Source organism: Labeo rohita, chromosome 21 (genome assembly GCF_022985175.1).
Source record: "Labeo rohita strain BAU-BD-2019 chromosome 21, IGBB_LRoh.1.0, whole genome shotgun sequence".
In the NCBI taxonomy this organism is placed as follows: domain Eukaryota; kingdom Metazoa; phylum Chordata; class Actinopteri; order Cypriniformes; family Cyprinidae; genus Labeo; species Labeo rohita.
The window spans coordinates 30358905-30377052 of NC_066889.1; the positions used below are offsets into that span (position 1 = coordinate 30358905).

Sequence of the window (18148 nt, forward strand, 5' to 3'; positions counted from 1 at the left end):
AGGTTTTCCAAGACCATGGAAACCCTGGTTTTTAAATAAAATAATGGTGAAATCTAAGAATAGATTTATTTACATTTTATAAATGGTTAGTTGAGTTGGGTTGTTAATTTATTTATTATGACATTTTAGCATTTTATTTCCCTTCTTTCTGTCAGTTTGGGGTTGTGAATTTATTCACTATTTCATCATTGTTATTTATTTGTTTGTTTGTGTTTATTTTATTAGTTTTTTTTCTATTTTTATTTACAAAAACTTGTAGGTAACAAAAAAAAACTATAGTTTAGTATAACTACTAAATTATTTAAGTAGTATTTATAAAAAATAATTAATTCCAGAAGATTTGGTAACTAAATGTTTTAATCCTTTACACTTTTTATTACTAATGAATGTCCTTCTCGAGTTGTTTTGTGTTTTAAAAATAAATAAGTAAATAAATTTTAAGTAGAGCTTGACATAATTTGAAGAATTTATATTCATCATAACATTTGCATTACTATTTAAGGTTTTAATAATGACTTTAATGGCTTTTCCGGGTCTAAAAAATATTAAATATTGAATTTTTTTTTTTTTTTTTAAATTTCTTGAATTTTCTGTAACTTTTTTTTGTTTCCCAAGACCATGAAAATCCTGGTTATTAAATAAAATAATGGTGGAATTTAAGAATAGATTTTTAGCCGTTGTACTTTAAGCTTGATTTTGTCTTGATTTGTCAAGTCATCTTGAGGTCTGTTTGAGAAGCGCTTCTGGTTCATCAGTCTGAGAGGAGAAAGCGTGCTCCTGCATCAATTAAACAGTGTGTGTTACTCTACACTGCAGACACATGATCACCTTCATCAATGACCCGTCTCTGTCTCTCTCTTTCAAGGCTGCGAACGGTTACGTCCTGCTGTTCGACATCATTGGAGGCTCGGATGAGAAGTACCTGTACGAGCCTGTCTATCCTAAGTGAGTGACCCTTGACCTTTCCTCTTTTAGCTGCAGCAGATGCCACACACCCAAGCATCACTTCCTCTTCCTGTTGCTCAGTCATAGTATCATTGTTCTTTCTCCTGTTGATGTTCTTCTTGAGAAACACTGATCTGAATAGAGCATACAGTACTCTGGAGGAGAACATTGGCCATCTTTTTTTGTTTTGTTATGGTTTTTTTTTTTTTTTTTTGTGGCTGCCAAAACAAAGATCAAAAACAAAATCTTGCATGGTAATGTTTAATGGTACGATGACATGACAGTCTCTGGAAATGTTTTCCTTCTCCAGAAAAATTAGCTCATGTGATATGGCAAGCCATTTTAAGATTTAATCTATAAGCTGTACTAGTATCTATTTTCATGCTACTAGTACTTATTTTTTAGTATGTTTTCCATTAAGAACTAGTACTTATTCATTAGCTACTAGTGCTAATTCTTCAGGTACTAGTACCTTTTAAAAATACTAGTACTCATTCATTTAAATACTAGTATCTATTAAGTAGAGACTAGTACTTATTTAATAGATACTAGTACTTATTTTTTAGTAGTGACTAGTAACTATTCTGTTGTTACTATTAACAAATTTGACATTTTTGCCATTGACTTCAATGGGGATCTGTCATTGAGATATCAGCCATTCAGTTTTTACTAGTATGTATTCCAGTTGACTAGTACATCATTTATATTTACTAGTAGTTGTTCATTAGCTACTATTACGTATTGTTAAAATACCAGTACCTATTATTAGATACCAGTACTTAATCATTACATAATAGTACTTATCCATTAGATACTCTTACCTGTTAAATAGATACTAGTTCTTATTTATTACGTACTAGTATTTATTTATTAGCTACTAGTACTTATTCGTTAGGCACTTGTACCTATTAAATAGATACTAGTATTTATTTGTTACATACTTGTTCTTATTGATTAGCTGCTAGTATTTATTCAGTAAATACTAGGACACATTTATTAGATACTAGTACTTATTCAAAAAGATTTTTTATTTTACAAGTAAAATATTTAATTGAACTCTACTGTGGTCATTTGACTAGTCATAACATAAGATGAGTAAAAACGCAGATCTGACTAGCAAGATAAGAACTGTTACTAGTAATAATTACAAAAGATGCTAGTGTCTAATGTAATATGTACTAGTATCAAATAAATAAGAGCTAGTATCTAATGAATAAGTACTAGTAACTTTACAAAAGACACTAGTACCTTACAAATAAACACTAGTACCTAAAGGATAAGCACTGGTAGCTAATAAGTAAGTACTAGTACTTAATGGAAAAGATACTGTTATCTTAAAAATAAGTACTAGTAGCATGAAAATGGATACTAGTATGGCTTTAGATTAAATGTTAAAACGGTTTGCCGTACACATGATGTTTCTCTTAGCAGAACATGCATTTGTCGACTTTCCTGCAAAGACATGTCCAACACACTCTCTCACACACCTGTAGCCTACAGCAGTGACACACATTGGCCTCAATTAGACTCTTTGAAATTCCAGCACACACACACACACAGAGAGAACTGCTGTTCCTCAGATCTCAGCGTTTGTCATGTCAGGACGTGTCTGACACACATTCTGTCTGTATCTCTGTGTCGATGTGCTTGTGGTGTTTCCAGGTTTCCTGTAATCTATCGATACAAATGAGCTGGGAATGTGTGTTTGTAATGTTGTGTGTAATGAAGCATTATGAGTTCTCAGACTAAATGGATTATGTTGGTCTTGTGTGTGTGTGTGTGTGTGTGTGTGTGTGTGTGTGTTTAGGGGCAGTGCTCGTGTTAAGGTGACTCCAGGTTATAAGGAAGAACAGTGCGCTCCTGCTCTGACCCTAGAGATGAAGAAACCCGTTGACCTGGAGGCTCCTATCAGCTGGTACACAAACACACAAAACACACTCTGAATGATCCAAAGAGCATCTTGAGCCTCAGTGAAAGAAGAACATTTGACAAAGTGTAACATGATTAGTAACACTCATTAACTTATTAGTGATTAGTCCCAGAGAAATGGAGCACAATTTGATTGTATTTTGTTTGGGGGGGCGGAAATGCACTCATCTATACATCTGTGTAATATAATATATGACGTCTCTATGTATATGTGTGTGTCCAGTGTTAGTTTAGTATTGTTGATGTATTGTTTAAGTTTAGTTTATATTTGGATTTTTTTTTTCTTTTTGGATCCATTTTAACTCTAGTTAAGTAATTGTGATTTTTCTGAAATATCTTATATATTAATTTTAATATTTTGAATTCTTTATTTTCTTTTTTTTAATTTATTTAAATTTTAGTTAAGTAATTGTAATTTAAAAAAATAGCTTATACATTATTTTAGCTTTTATTTTTAGATTTTTTTTTTCTTTTTTAAATATTAATATTTAGATTTACATGTATTTTTATTTGTTTTATTTTTAGCATTACTTCAGTTTTAGTTTGTTGACTTTCAGTTAGTAATTTTAATGTTAAATCTAAACTTATTTCATTTTATTGCCATTTAGATTTGATCTTATTTCAGTTTTATTTCAATGGACAAAGTAATCTTTTAGTAGTTTTATTTTTAGTTAATAATAATCCTAATCTGGAGTAAGCAGAGCTGGAATAAAGACAAAGAAGCAGCTCAAATATATAAGAGTTTTCATTTGTGTCACACTTTCATCACCTCATTGTTCCTAATTTGTCTTATTTTTAGACTTTTCATTAATGCACTTATGTGGACTATATATCTTTGTAAATGTGAAGTGTGTTGGTCATCTAGTGGACTGATTTGTGCTTGTGTGTGTGTGTGTTAGTCTGCAGACGCTACAGGAGGATCTGTTAGTGGCGACTGCAGACGGCTACCTGCACATGCTGCACTGGGACAGTGTGAGTAACGGCAGGAGAGCAGTGAACCTGTGCACCATCCCGTTTTCCCTCGACCTGCAGTCCTCCAGAGGTCAGGCGCGCTTTATAAACGCTCGCAAACACTCCAGACGCTCCTGACCGATGAACACATGTCCGTTCCCCTGTGTTTGTCTTTGGTATGACGTGTCTGTGTGTTTACTCTAGGAGGGCCGTGCTTGGATCTGGACGGTGTTCACATTCGGGATATGGAGTACTGCGCTACGCTGGACGGATTTGCTGTCGTCTTTGATGACGGCCGACTCGGATTCATCACGCCAATCGCAAACAGACTCGCCACAGATGTAAGAGAGAATTTATTGCTAAACGATTATTATTCAAATAGCTGCTACTTAGTGAACATGTCATGACGCTCTTCAGACTAGTTGATCAGACAATAGAAAAACAGTCTTAGAAGTTTTTGCTCATGTCTGCTATTGGGCCTCTTGTGGAAGCGCTAAGAATGCAACATACGTTTAGTTCGCTTTGTGTTTGTTTTGATGTGGTAATATTGCATGCATGCATGTTTCTCTGCAGCAGCTGCAAGGGGTTTGGGCCGCAGACGTCTCTGATGGCACATGCGTCGCCGTAAACAACAAATACAGACTCATGGCCTTCGGATGTGCAAGGTGTGTGTCGCGCGTTGCCAATTTATTTAGGAAACCGGGAAATATCAGGATTTTTAAGTTGTGAAAGGTCTATTAAAATGAATAAAACTTTCAGAAGTAATGAAAATACACTAGCAATCAAATTTGGGTGATTAACATTTTTTTTTTTGTAATGTTTTTGAAAGAATTCTTTTCTGCTCACCAAAGCTGCATTTATTTGATCAAATGCAGTAAAACTGTTTATAAAAAAAAAAAAAAAAAAAGCTATTCTAATTTAAATGAGCTGTTTTCTACGATGGCCTTTTAGTGCTATCTTTAAAAAAATCTAAGATTCTGAGAATAACGTTGAAATATTGCGAAAATAACATCGAAATGTTTCGACAATTAATTCATAGTAATTATGAGATTACTATGAATGAGATAAGGTTTATAATAATATTTTGAGAGTATAGTCTAGCCTTTCAGTAAGATGATGCAGACACTCAATATTAAAATAAATTCCTGTGGCCTGGCAACTTCTCGTGGTTCCCCTTAATCCGGGCCTTTGCATGTGCAATATAGGCTATACTCTTAAAATATTATAACTTTAATTTCTACGATTTAAATTCTTGAAACATTTCAACTTTATTTTTGAACTATTTCAACTTTATTCTCGTAGTATTTCTTGTAGTATTTCGACTTTATTCTCATAGTATTTCAAATTTATTCTCGTAGTGTTTCATCTGTGTTCTCGTGGTTTATTGTCGTAGTATTCTCATAGTGTTTCAACTTTATTCTTGTAGTATTCTCGTAGTATTTTGACTTTATTCTCATAGTATTTCATCTGTATTCTTGTATTCTCATAGTATTTCAACTTTATTCCTGTAGTGTTTCAACTTTATTCTCATAGTATCCTCGTAGTATTTCATCTGTATTCTCAAGAAACATTTTGGATTATTATGAATGTTCAAAACGGTTGTGCTGCATGATATTTTTGTGGAATCCGTGATGCATTTTATTTTTCATGATTCACAGATGAATAGAAAGTTCAAAAGAACAGCATTTATTTGAAATAGAAATCTTTTGGAACATTATAAATGTCTTTACTGACACTTTTATTAATCAAGAGCACTTTAAAACTGATTAAAAGTATTGCTTTCTTTACAAAAAAAATGTGCATGTTGAGTTAATGTTGTGTAACGGTCGTGTGTTGCAGTGGTTCAGTGTTGGTCTACATGATTGACAGCTCTACCGGATCAATGCAGCTCTCTCATAAACTGGAGTTAACCCCAAAACACTACCCAGGTGAGGCACACACTTACCACTCGCAGTGTTTAACGTTAAACAGTAGTTGAACCACAGGAAGTGGCGTCAGTCCAACCCACAATCCACAAAAGCCACGCAGCCTTTGTTGCACACACAGGATGATCCTTTTATTTACTGTTAGTACGTTTAACCTCAGACCCACAATTCTCTCTGATCCGGTGTTGGGTTGTGATCCTCTGACGCCCCCTGATGGCTGCTGTGGGAACATCAACATCTGACACACATCTGATGACAGTCAGATCACTGGCTAGTTCCTCTCAGAAGTGTCTCTCATTTGTAACTTTGTTACACTGACTTGTATCATCAGTCAGACTGTTTGAATCATGTATAGATATGATGTACATAGCTGAAACTGATTTCCATATTTTTGGCTTGTAATTAAATTCCAGATGATTTGAACTCATTTAAAACTTTTTTTTTTTTTTTTTTTTTTTTTTTTAATTCTGTTGATTTTTATGAAGTATGGCCAGATTTATTTGTAGATTTTATACAACTTTTCAAAATTAATTTAAAAAACTTTTTCAAAGTGTTTTTTGTTTGTTTTGTCCTTTTTATAGTTTACTTGTCTTGACAATATCCATGGTAGCTGGCATTAAATGATAAAATTGAAAAAAATTAAAGAAATGATAACTTGCAAAAAAAATTAATGTACTTAAATAGGTTTTATTTTTATATTTAAAAAATTGTAATAGTTTTTGTGCATGTCACTTTTTGTAAACTGTATTAGTTTTATTTATTTTAGATTTAGTTGTAGATAAATTGTAGATAAAGTTGTTATTACTATTATTATTATTATTATTATTATTATTATTATTATTATTGACATTTAATTTTAAAAACCTTTTGAAAGTGTGTGTGTGTTTTGGTCATATTTATATTTTACTTACCTTACCAATATCCATGGTAGCTGGCCGTGGTATTAAATGATAAAATGTTAAAAATTAAAGAAACAATAATTTGCAATAACTTTTTGACACTTTTCAGTTAATGTTCAGAGCAGTGTTATTTTGGTATTAGTAATATACTATTGTGATATTTGTTATTTTAAATTTATTTAAATAGCTTTTATTTTTATATTTAAAATGTTCAGTAATTTTTGCCATGTGCTTTTCGCTTTTAGTATATTAGTTTTTATATTTTTAATTTTTGTTTTCATTTATTTTTATGCAAAAATTAATAATTTGTTTCATTTATAATTTTGTTGTCAGTTTTGTTTCCAGTTTTATTTTCATAAAATATTTTTAATTTATTTTTTATTTATTATAATATACTTAATACTATATTATAGATTTTCTTATGTTTGTGTGTATATATGTGCATATATATATAATGCATATATATAGGGGGAAAACCTAACCTAACCCTAACAATCAGAATTCCCAAAAGTACTTTATCAGCTCATTTTAGCATCTTTGTTGTTCTCTCTGCGCTCCCGTTCCAGATATCTGGAATAAAACGGGCCCTGTGAAGATGATCCGCTGGTCTCCGGACTGCAGTGTTGCCATGGTGACGTGGGACTGTGGCGGTCTGTCTCTGTGGAGTGTGTTTGGAGCTCATCTCATCTGCACACTCGGGGAGGACTTTGCGTGAGTCGCACAAACACGCTCACACCACTGATTTACTTTGTCAGCAATACCCATTAACCAGAGAGTTCACTCCAGTAGTGAGTTTTGAATGTTGATGTTTACGCTTGTTTTTCTTGGTGTTTTCCTGATGCAGCTATCGCTCAGACGGCACTAAGAAAGAGCCTCTGAAGATCAGCTCTATGGTGAGTGTGCAAACATGGTCTTTTATCAGATTCATAATGAGCACTTTTTGATTCTGCATGTCTGCAATATTTTTTTTTTTTTTTTTTTTTCATTTTAAGTGAAATTTAGCTTTTATTACATTTTAGCTTAGGAAGTTATAGTTATTTTAGTTTTACTAAACAAAAATGAGAGATGTTGCCTAAGGAACTATTTGAAAAAAAAAAAAAAAAAAACAACTTTTTTTTTTTTTTGTTTTAGTTAATGAAAATAACATGATAGTGGTCAACTAATTATTTATTACTTATTTTTTTTTACTTATTTTTCACATTTTAATATATATATTTTTTTCATATTCAGTAAGTATTTTCATATTTATTATTTCAGATTTTGTTTTTATATTTTTATTAATATTATCAAATTATTATCTATACAAATAATATGTAAAATTAATTTTTATAGCAGCCGTTGTGCATGTGTTTTTAAAGCTGGTAGGTGCTTTTAGGAATCTGGATCGTTTGTGTTGTTTTTCCCCTACATATGTATTTTATATATGTGTGTACATATATATACACACAAACACAAGAAAATCTATAATATAGTATAAAATATGTGACCATGGACCACAAAACCAGTCATACGTAGCATGGGAATATTTGTAGCAATAGCCAAAAATACATTGTATCGGTCAAAATTATTGATTTCATTTATGCCAAAAATCATTAGGATATTAAGTAAAGATCATGTTTCATGAAGATATTTTGTACGTTTCCTACTGTAAATATATCAACTTTTTTGATTAGTAATATGCATTGCTAAAAGCTTCATTTGGACAACTTTAAAGGTGATATTCTCAATATTTTTTTATTAATTTATTTTTTTTGTACCTTTAGATTCCAGGATTTCAAATAGTTGTATCTCAGCCAAATATTGTCTTATCCTAACAATCATACATTAATGGAAAGCTTATTTATTCAGATGATGTATAAAGCTCAAGTTTAAAAAATTGACCCTTATGAATGGTTTTGTGGTCCAGGGTCACATAAATATCACATATATATATCACATGTTATGTATTATTGTAAATGCATGTGTGTGAATGTGTTTTAGAGTTGGGGTGTGGAGGGATATCATCTGTGGGTAATCGGCAGCACGGACGCAACTCCTGTTCCCGACGGAGTGGAAGGAGACGAGAAACTCCAGCAGGCCGGCATTCTGCAGTTTCAGTTCATTAAGAGCGCACTGACCGTCAACCCATGCACGGTGAGAGAAACACGCGTGATTGGTCACATGCATTACATTTTGAAATTTTGATTGCAAAAAATGCAATGTGTTTGTGCTGTTTACACATGCAACATGATCAGATGTGTGTCAGATATTTGTGTAAGTGCGATGGGTTTTATGTGCATTTGTGATCAGAGTAATCAGGAGCAGGTGTTGCTCCAAGGAGAGGATCGGTTGTATCTGACCTGTGGAGACCCGACTCAGGCTCACAGCGTTTCGGATAAGAGCCCGACGCGGGACAACGGCAGTCCAGTGCGCCGGCCGTCAGCGTCCACCCCTCTCTCTCAGGGTCTCAGCACTTTACTGGGCCACAAGCACTGGCAGGTGGTTCAGGTACGTGATCACACACTCACTGCATAAGATAAAAGTGCGTCTTGGAGTCTGAAATGTGTTTTTCCTCTCTCTGCAGATTCACAGCACATATCTAGAGACAAACTGGCCCATCAGGGTAAGAACCATCTTTTAACTCTTAAAGGAACAGTTCAGACAAAAATTAAAATGTGCTGAAGATGTTCATCCAAGATTAGAAAGTTTGTTTCTTCATCATATTTGTAGAAATGTGTCATTCCATCACTATCTCACCAATGGATCCTCTGCAGTGAATGGGTGCCGTCAGAATGAGAGTCCACACCACTCCAGTCCATCAGTTAACATCTTGAGAAGTCAAAAGCTGAAACAAATCCATCAAGACGTTTTTAACTAAAATATGATTCCATAATTCATAACGCTTTCTCCAGTGAAAAAGTGGTCTGGTCTGAATCAGGAGAGAAATCTGCACAGATCAAGCACCGTTCACTGGAGAAAGCGTTATTATGGATTATGGACTTGTAATTTAGTTAAAAATGTCTTAATGATGGATTTGTTTCATCTTTTGTCTTCTCAAGATGTTAACTGATGGACTGGAGTGGTGTGGATTACTTGTGGATTATTGTGATGTTTTTATCAGCTGTTTGGACTCTCATTCTGACGGCACCCATTCACTGCAGAGGGTCCATTGGTGAGACAGTGATGGAATGACACGGTTCTCCAAATCTGATGAAGAAACAAACTCATCCTAATCTTGGATGGTTTAAGGAGAAGCACATTTTCAGTTAATGTTCATTTTTTGGTCAACTAAGTCATTGTTTTGAGGATTTTGTCAAAATTCTATCAAGTAACAGACAAAGTTAAGCCAAAATACTTTGATTTGATTTGTCATTTCATCACTTGCTCACTAATGGATCGTCTGCAGTGAATGGGTGCCGTCAGAATGAGTCCAAACAGCTGATATATAAACATCACAATAATCCACACCACTCCAGTCCATCAACACATCTTAAAGATGTTTTTTTAACTAAAATCCGAGTCCATAATCCATAATGACGCTTTCTCCGGTGAAAAAAGTGATCTTGTCTGAATCAAGAGAGAAATCTGCACAGATCAATCACCATTTACAAGCCAAAACGGCTCAAAACAAATACGTGGCTGGATTTTGATGTGAGAGACAACAGGATATGGACTTTTTTTTTTTTTAACTGGAGGAAGCGTTATTATGGATTATGAACTTATTATATTTTACCTGGAAGCAACGTTTTGAAGTTAAAAACATCTTGATGGATTTGTTTCAGCTTTTGTCTTCTCAAGATGTTCTCAACTGGACTGGAGTGGTGTGGATTAGCTGTTTGGACTTTCATTCTGATGGCACCCATTCACTGCCATCCAAGATGTATTTGAAATTTTGTAAATTTTTGTTGTTAAGCGTACGTATCTTTGTGTTTTAAGTTCGCAGCTATAGACTGGTCAGGTCAGTGTGTGGCCGTCGCTGGTCGCCGTGGATTTGCACATTACTCCTTATATACCAGGAAGTGGAAACTGTTTGGTAACGTCACACAGGTAAACATGTCTACATCACTGTCTTTTCATTTGAAAAGAAACTCACTTGTTAAAGAGTTTGTGATGAAAACATTTTAACATTGTTTGTGTTTTCAGGAGCAGAATATGACGGTGACGGGAGGTCTCGCGTGGTGGAATGACTTTGTTGTTATTGCCTGTTACAATTTTATCGAGCAGCAGGAAGAGGCAAGAAAACTTAAAGAAGTATTCCTCTGATTTATCAGTGTTGATTGAACCGTGCATTGATTAATTGACATGTTTTCCTGGTTTGTAGCTGAGGTTATACGTACGTACGGCTAACCTGGATAACGCGTTTGCCAGCGTCACTAAACTTCACGCCGACACGCTGCTGCTGAACGTGTTTCGTAACGTGGTGATTCTGTTCCGGGCCGACTGCTCCATCTGCCTGTACAGCATCGAGAGACGACATGACAGGTGACACGCACGCACACACACACACACACACACACACACACACACACACACACACACATATATATATATATATATATATATATATATATATATATGGAGTAATAATTATTAAATAGATGATCAGTAATTAAATATACTATACTAGTGTATTATATAATAATCCATAAAAACACAACAATTATTTATAACTATGTCATGACGTACTATGCCAAACTATGTCATTTATTTTCACAAAAAGCTGCTACATTTAAATGAGTAAAGTAAAAAATAAATTTTAAATTAATTAATCAATTTCTATACTTGCAGATATTTACAGATTATATACTTTTCAGATTGTTTTTACAAAATGCAACATGATTTACACACAATTCAGCATTTTTAAATTTGTCTTCATGTATATGTATTTTTATTTTTTGTTTTGTTTTTATAATTTTTAATAATAAACATTTCCAAAGTTCCAAATGTTATTTTTTGTAATTTATTTATTATTTATTTATTATTATTATTATTATTATTATTTTTGTTTCATTTATATTTTTTTTTTTATTATTTAGTAATACAAATTAGCATTTCCTAATGTCTGCTTTCTTTTCTGAATGAGCTAATGTATCAATCGCTTTTTTTTAAACCCTGAAAAAGTCAGCGGAAATGGTGGGGTGTGTCTGACTGAGTAATTTGATTTAATTCTATAGTTTGAAGTACTTTGCTTCATAGATATGACCCAGGCTGTTTTATGTTCCTCTTATCGAGCGGTTTGGAAGATGTGTGGATGTTTCTTGCTTTTGTCATGAACATTTCATTGTTCTCTTATCATCAGTCCAAATCCGTCGGCCAGTGTGGAGCTCCTGCAGGAGGTCTCCATGTCCCGGTATATTCCTCATCCCAGTCTGGTGGTGTCTGTGACCCTCACATCAGTACGGACAGAAACTGGCATCACGCTCAAAGCCCCGCAGCAGGTACTCTCACACTCTCTCACACACACACACACACACACATATGCATATAGGTATGTATACTCATGAGGCACCTTTGTGTGTGGATCAGGCCTGTTCGGCTGAGAGTATCCTGTTGAATTTGGCCGGTCAGCTGATCATGCTGCAGAGAGACCGATCCGGCCCACAGGTACGAGAGAAGGACACGCCGGCCAATCAGACGAAGCTGGTGAGTTTGATGCCCCGCCCCTCACCCTAATGCCTTTGAGCACAACAGTCAGGTTACGGAAGTAAAAATCCTGTTCATTTTCTCCATAGAGGAACTGATTTTGAACATAAAAATAATCACATTTAACAGCAGAATTACTGCAGAGACATCTCCACCAATCAGAGAATCACACCAGAAGAGCTCCGCCCATTCCTTGTGCTCACAAACTGTTTAAATATTTTTTATTTTTTATATAAATATTTTTTTTGTTTTTGTTTTTTCTTTTACAATTTATATAAATGTTTTTTCAAAGATTGTCAACACTTTAAGCAAGTTTAAGCAGGGGATAAATGTATGTATTTTTTTTTTTTTAAAAAAATATAATTTGAATATAATTTAGATAATATATTTATATATACTTTTTTTTTCTATAAATTTATAGAATTTATTATTTTTATTTTATTAATTTAAATCAGTATATTTTGCAATAAATGTAAAATATCTTGTTTCAGAACACTTAATAATCAGCATCTTTAAATCAATAGTTTATGTATTTATTTATTTATTTATTTAACTTTTTATTTTTGTATTTATTTATATTTTATTTGGTTTTATATTCATCCATCTTTTTAAACTAGATTAAATCATTCGCAATATTTAATGGGATTGTATTTCTTTCTTTAAAAGGGATAGTTAAAAAAAAAAAAAAAGAAACTTGACGGTAACCTCCGTAGTTTTTTTTTTTTTTTTTTCGTACTATGAAAGTCAATGTCAGCATTTAACTTAAAAAAAAAAAAAAAAAAAAAGCAGTTAACATTTTGGAAAAACATTAATGGCAGCTTAAAAAAATTAAAATGAAAGCTATAACTAAGACTAAGAGGGATATGTCTTCAAAAAGTGAAACTGTTGACGGTAGCCATTAACTTCCATGTTTTTTTTTTTTTTTTTTTTTTCCATACTATGAAAGTCGATGGCCGGCAACTATTTGGATACCAATATTTTTTTTAAATCTCATCTTTAGTGTTCATCAGAAGAAAGAAACTTATACGGGTTCAGAACAACATGAGGGAGAGCAAATGATGACTATTTTCATTTTGGGGTGAACTGTCCCCTTAAATGGCTTTTTCCTTCAAATCAAAGTTTCTAATGTTGTGATTCACCTCAAAGCTGGTTGGTTTGGTTTGTGGCTCATAATTAACTAGTAACTCTCCAGAGCACCCAAGCAACCACATAGCAACTCCGTATTACTGTTACAATCTGAATTTCACACCTGTCTTCCTCCGGCAGCTCCCGTTCTGTCCGCCGGTGGTTCTGGCTCAGTGCGTGGAGAACGTCTGGACCACCTGCCGCAACAACCGCAAGAAACGCCACCTGATGGAGGCGCTGTGGCTGTCGTGCGGCGAGGCGGGGATGAAAGTGTGGCTTCCTCTGTTTCCGCGAGATCACCGCAAGCCGCACTCGTTCCTGTCGCGCCGGATCATGCTGCCTTTCCACATCAACATCTACCCGCTCACCGTGCTCTTCGAGGACGCGCTCATCCTGGGCGCCTCCAACGAGACCGTGCTGTTCGACGGGCCCGGCTCGTCCTCGCTGGAGGCGCTTTTCCCCTTCTGTACGGTGGAGCGGACGTCCCAGATCTACCTCCACCACATCCTGCGGCAGCTGCTGGTGCGGAACCTGGGCGAGCAGGCGCTGATGCTGGCGCAGTCCTGCGCGACGCTGCCGTACTTTCCTCACGTCCTGGAGCTCATGGTGCACGTGGTGCTGGAGGAGGAGGCCACGTCCCGAGAGCCCATCCCCGACCCGCTGCTGCCCACCGTCGCCAAGTTCGTGACCGAATTCCCGCTTTTCCTGCAGACCATCGTCCACTGCGCGCGCAAGACCGAATACGCCCTGTGGAACTACCTGTTCGCCGCTGTGGGGAACCCCAAAGACCTGTTCGAGGAGTGCTTGATGGCGCAGGATTTGGACACGGCCGCGTCTTACCTGATCATCCTGCAGGTGAGATGAAAAACAACATACTTGATAATGCACTGCTGTTCAGAAGTTTGGGATCAGTAAGATTTTCTTCTGTTCATTAAGGCTGCATTTATTTGATCCAAAAATACGGTAAAAACTGCGAAATTGTGAAGTATTATTCCAGTTTAAAACAGCTGTTTTCTATGTGAATAGCTGTTAAAGTGCAGTTTATTTCTGTGATGCGCAGCTGAATTTTCAGCATCATTATGCCAGTCTTCAGTGTCACGTGGTCCTTCAGAAATCATTCTAATATGCTGAATTAAATGCTGTTCTTTTGCACTTATTTATCAGAGAGTTCTAAACAGTTGTTTTAAATTGCAATAATATTTCACAGTGTTGTTTGAATAAATAAATGCAGCCTTAATGAGCAAAGAGGCTACAAAAAGTGTAAAAATTAATAAAAATAAAATAAAGAAATCTTACTGGTCTCAAACTTTTGAACAGAAGTGTGTACTTAAAAATATTGGTTTTCACTTATGCTAAATGCTAAATCACCCTTTACTGTAGCTGCTCACCATTTATGTTTTTGTCTTTTCCATTTTCAGTTTTTTAACCCTGAAAAAGTGATTTTTTTTTTCTTCTTTTTTTCTATATTATCCATTAGTTTAACATGCTAACCTAAATGATTTCTGTGGTTTAAAAAAAAAAATGGTAATAATGTTACTTGTTTTTAAAGTAAAATCCTATAAAGTTTTATTGATCATTTAAAAAAAGTTCTTACAAATTATAACAAATATTGTTTAAAACAAAAAAAAAAAGCCTATTTTGCTACTTTTTTTTAACCATTGATATCTGATTTTAATAGTGAATATTAGCTAGCAAAAGTAGTAGATCAGTTTGTTTGGACAGTTCATTCACTTGAATCGATTCAGGAAATAAAGATTCTTTAATGCAGCTTGTTTAACCAGTTAAAATCAATTTCAAGACGTCTTCTAATCATAACTGGTAGTTTAAAGTGTGGACGATGTTTATATATTTTGCTCTCAGGGTTGTGTTGATCATCTCAGTTTTTTTTTTTTTTTTTTTTTTTTTAATATTATTTTATAGTATTTTATTTTATTTTATTTTATTTTATTTTATTTTATTTTATTTTATTTTATTTTATTTTATTTATTTTATAATAAAATTTGCATTTCCAATTGGATCTTTTCTGAATGAACTGAATAAACATAAAACTTTATGATAATAGATTAATTAGACAATAGAAAAGGGAGGAGGGGGAATCTAATTGAATCTTATTTATTTCTATAACTATAACTTTTATTACTTGTGTTTTCTTCTCAGAATATGGAGGTCCCTGCAGTCAGTCGTCAACACGCCACTCTGCTCTTCAACACGGCTCTGGAACAGGGCAAATGGGATCTGTGTCGTCACATGATCCGATTCCTCAAGGCTATTGGTTCAGGGGAGAGCGAGACTCCGCCCAGCACACCCACCACACAGGTGAGATGATGATGATGATGATGATGAATGATGGATGCGTGTGATGTTGCATGTTAGAGCTCCTGTGCTGATGTCTGATGTGTGTGGTTGTGTTGCAGGAGCAGAGCTCCACCGGCGGCTTCGAGTTCTTCAGGAACCGCAGCATCAGTCTGTCTCAGTCGGCCGACAGCATCGCCGGAGGAAAATTCAACCTGCAGAAGACCCTGAGCATGCCGTCCGGCCCATCCTCCAAAGGGTAAAGCAACATACACGATCTCAGCTTTACCAGACAGAAACACTCTTCTTTTGTTTTCCAGTGAAAAATTAGTCAATAATAAAAAATAGTAAACATTCTACTATTTTCCAGTGAATTGTGATGTGTGTATGTGTTGTTGTGTCATCAGTGGAGAGCGCTGGTGTAAGGACAGTGACTCTGCGGAGAATCTCTACATTGATATGATGCTGTGGCGTCACGCGCGGCACCTGCTGGAGCAGGTCAGACTGCGGGATCTGGGCTGTTTTTCCGCCCAGCTGGGCTTCGAGCTGATTGGCTGGCTGTGTCGGGAGCGCACGCGGGTCGCACGGGTTGACGACTTCGTTACTGCCCTCAAATGCCTGCACAAGGACTTCCTGTGGCCATTTCCTGTAATCCCGGCATGCTCCATTAGTTCACCGTTGAAGAACGGACGCTGCCGCCCAGGTGTGTGAATGTCTTTTCCACCTAAAAAAAAAAAATTACAGAATATATATTTCCACACACATATGTAATTATAATTTTTTTTTTTTAGTCTCTCAAAATTTTGGATAAATCTAAACAGAAAGTTGAAAATGTTTTTTTTCTTTTTTCTTTTTTTGTTATTTATTTGTTTTATATATAAAATACAAGATTTTATATTTTGACATATATTTAAATATAATTTTTGAATGAATGAAAATAAGTTATTTTTATTAATTTTATTTTCTACATTTTCTAAGTGTTCAAATAAAATAAAAAAATACTTCAGGGTATTTTATTTATATTTAAATATAAATACATTTATTTATATGTGTGTGTGTGTATATCTATATATATATATATATATATCTATATATATATATATATATATATATATATATATATATATATATATATATATCTATATATCTATATATATATATATATATATATATATATATATATATATATATATATATATATATATATGATTATTTTTATTATTTTATATTTTGTTGCTATAAAAACTTGTTCTATTTTAATTGCTCAAATGGGATCTGTATTGTCACATGATCCGCCTTCTCAAGGCCATTGGTTATATTACACACGTTATTTAGATTTTTTTTTTTTTTTTAATCTAAATTTTGGATATAATTATAAAATACGTTTTTTATTATTTATTTATTTTATATATAAAATACAAGATTTTATATTTTTACATACATTTAAATATTACTTTTGATTAAATGAAAATAAAATAATTATGTTACAGTATTTTATTTATATTTAAATAAACATTTTAAATTATTTTTAAAATATTATTTTAATATATAAAACACGATTATTTTTATTATTTGTGCGTATATATTGATATATAAGTTATTCTTTCTATTTTAATTTCTCTCTAAATTCTATATATAAATTACAAAATAAAGATTTTTTTTTTAATTATAAATTATATATTTTTATTTTAGTAATTGATTTTTTTTTTTTTTTTCTAAATGTAGTTTTATTAGGTTTATTTTAAAATTGTATTTTAATCTTTATTTTTAAAGTAAGGTCAATATATAGTTTACTTTGACCTGCATATTTTACAGGCTTTGTTTGCATTGCAACTCTGCTGCACCTTTAAGACTTGAGACTATATGTAAATGAGCTGTTACAAATGACCAATCACACGTTTTCTTTCTTTCTCACATCACAGTGTTGAGTTCTCGTCTGCTGAAGTCTCAATCCGCGGACAGTTTGCTGAACAGTGACATGGACACCACGCCCCCTCAGGTCACCACAACCAATCACAGCTGGCTGGACAGTTTGGGGGCGGTGTCGAAGGAACTGGACTCCGCCTCTTCTCACGGAGGACCGCAGACGCAGGAGGCGTTTCTCTCTCCTCTCATCAACAAAGGTGAGCGAGTGAGACCAATCTGTGTCTCTGTATGTTGCTGTCTCCTTCTGTCCGTCTCAAGTTATTTTTCTCTGTTTCAGGAGAGGAGTGCAGCATCGGTTCAGCCACGGACCTGACTGAGACCAGCTCCATGGTGGATGGTGATTGGACGATGGTCGATGAGAATTTCTCCACCCTCAGTCTCAGCCAATCAGAGCTGGAGCACATCTCCATGGAGCTGGCCAATAAAGGGCCGCACAAGAGTCAGGTTCAGCTGCGGTGAGTCACGATCTAATGCTGCTTCCACTCATTATTTGCCAAAAGTTCAATCATGATGAGAATCTGATGGTCACTGTCA

At 34.3% G+C, this 18148-nt stretch overlaps 1 protein-coding gene across 2 annotated transcripts in view; it reads left to right on the forward strand.

Moving 5' to 3' along the window:
- ric1 (RIC1 homolog, RAB6A GEF complex partner 1) overlaps positions 1-18148 on the forward strand; it is a 43653-nt gene that overhangs the window by 23253 nt on the left and 2252 nt on the right. The window contains exons 3-24 of one of the 2 annotated variants that reach the window (XM_051093590.1): positions 866-945; positions 2753-2860; positions 3774-3916; positions 4030-4166; positions 4399-4490; positions 5665-5753; positions 7216-7360; positions 7494-7542; positions 8630-8782; positions 8939-9136; positions 9213-9251; positions 10565-10675; positions 10772-10861; positions 10950-11110; positions 11928-12066; positions 12155-12271; positions 13538-14251; positions 15554-15712; positions 15811-15947; positions 16096-16391; positions 17611-17811; positions 17892-18069. In XM_051093590.1, the coding sequence (XP_050949547.1) occupies positions 866-945; positions 2753-2860; positions 3774-3916; positions 4030-4166; positions 4399-4490; positions 5665-5753; positions 7216-7360; positions 7494-7542; positions 8630-8782; positions 8939-9136; positions 9213-9251; positions 10565-10675; positions 10772-10861; positions 10950-11110; positions 11928-12066; positions 12155-12271; positions 13538-14251; positions 15554-15712; positions 15811-15947; positions 16096-16391; positions 17611-17811; positions 17892-18069 (3536 nt within the window). The remainder of the gene's footprint in view (positions 1-865; positions 946-2752; positions 2861-3773; positions 3917-4029; positions 4167-4398; positions 4491-5664; positions 5754-7215; positions 7361-7493; positions 7543-8629; positions 8783-8938; positions 9137-9212; positions 9252-10564; positions 10676-10771; positions 10862-10949; positions 11111-11927; positions 12067-12154; positions 12272-13537; positions 14252-15553; positions 15713-15810; positions 15948-16095; positions 16392-17610; positions 17812-17891; positions 18070-18148) is intronic. The other variant, XM_051093591.1, reaches the window with a different exon arrangement.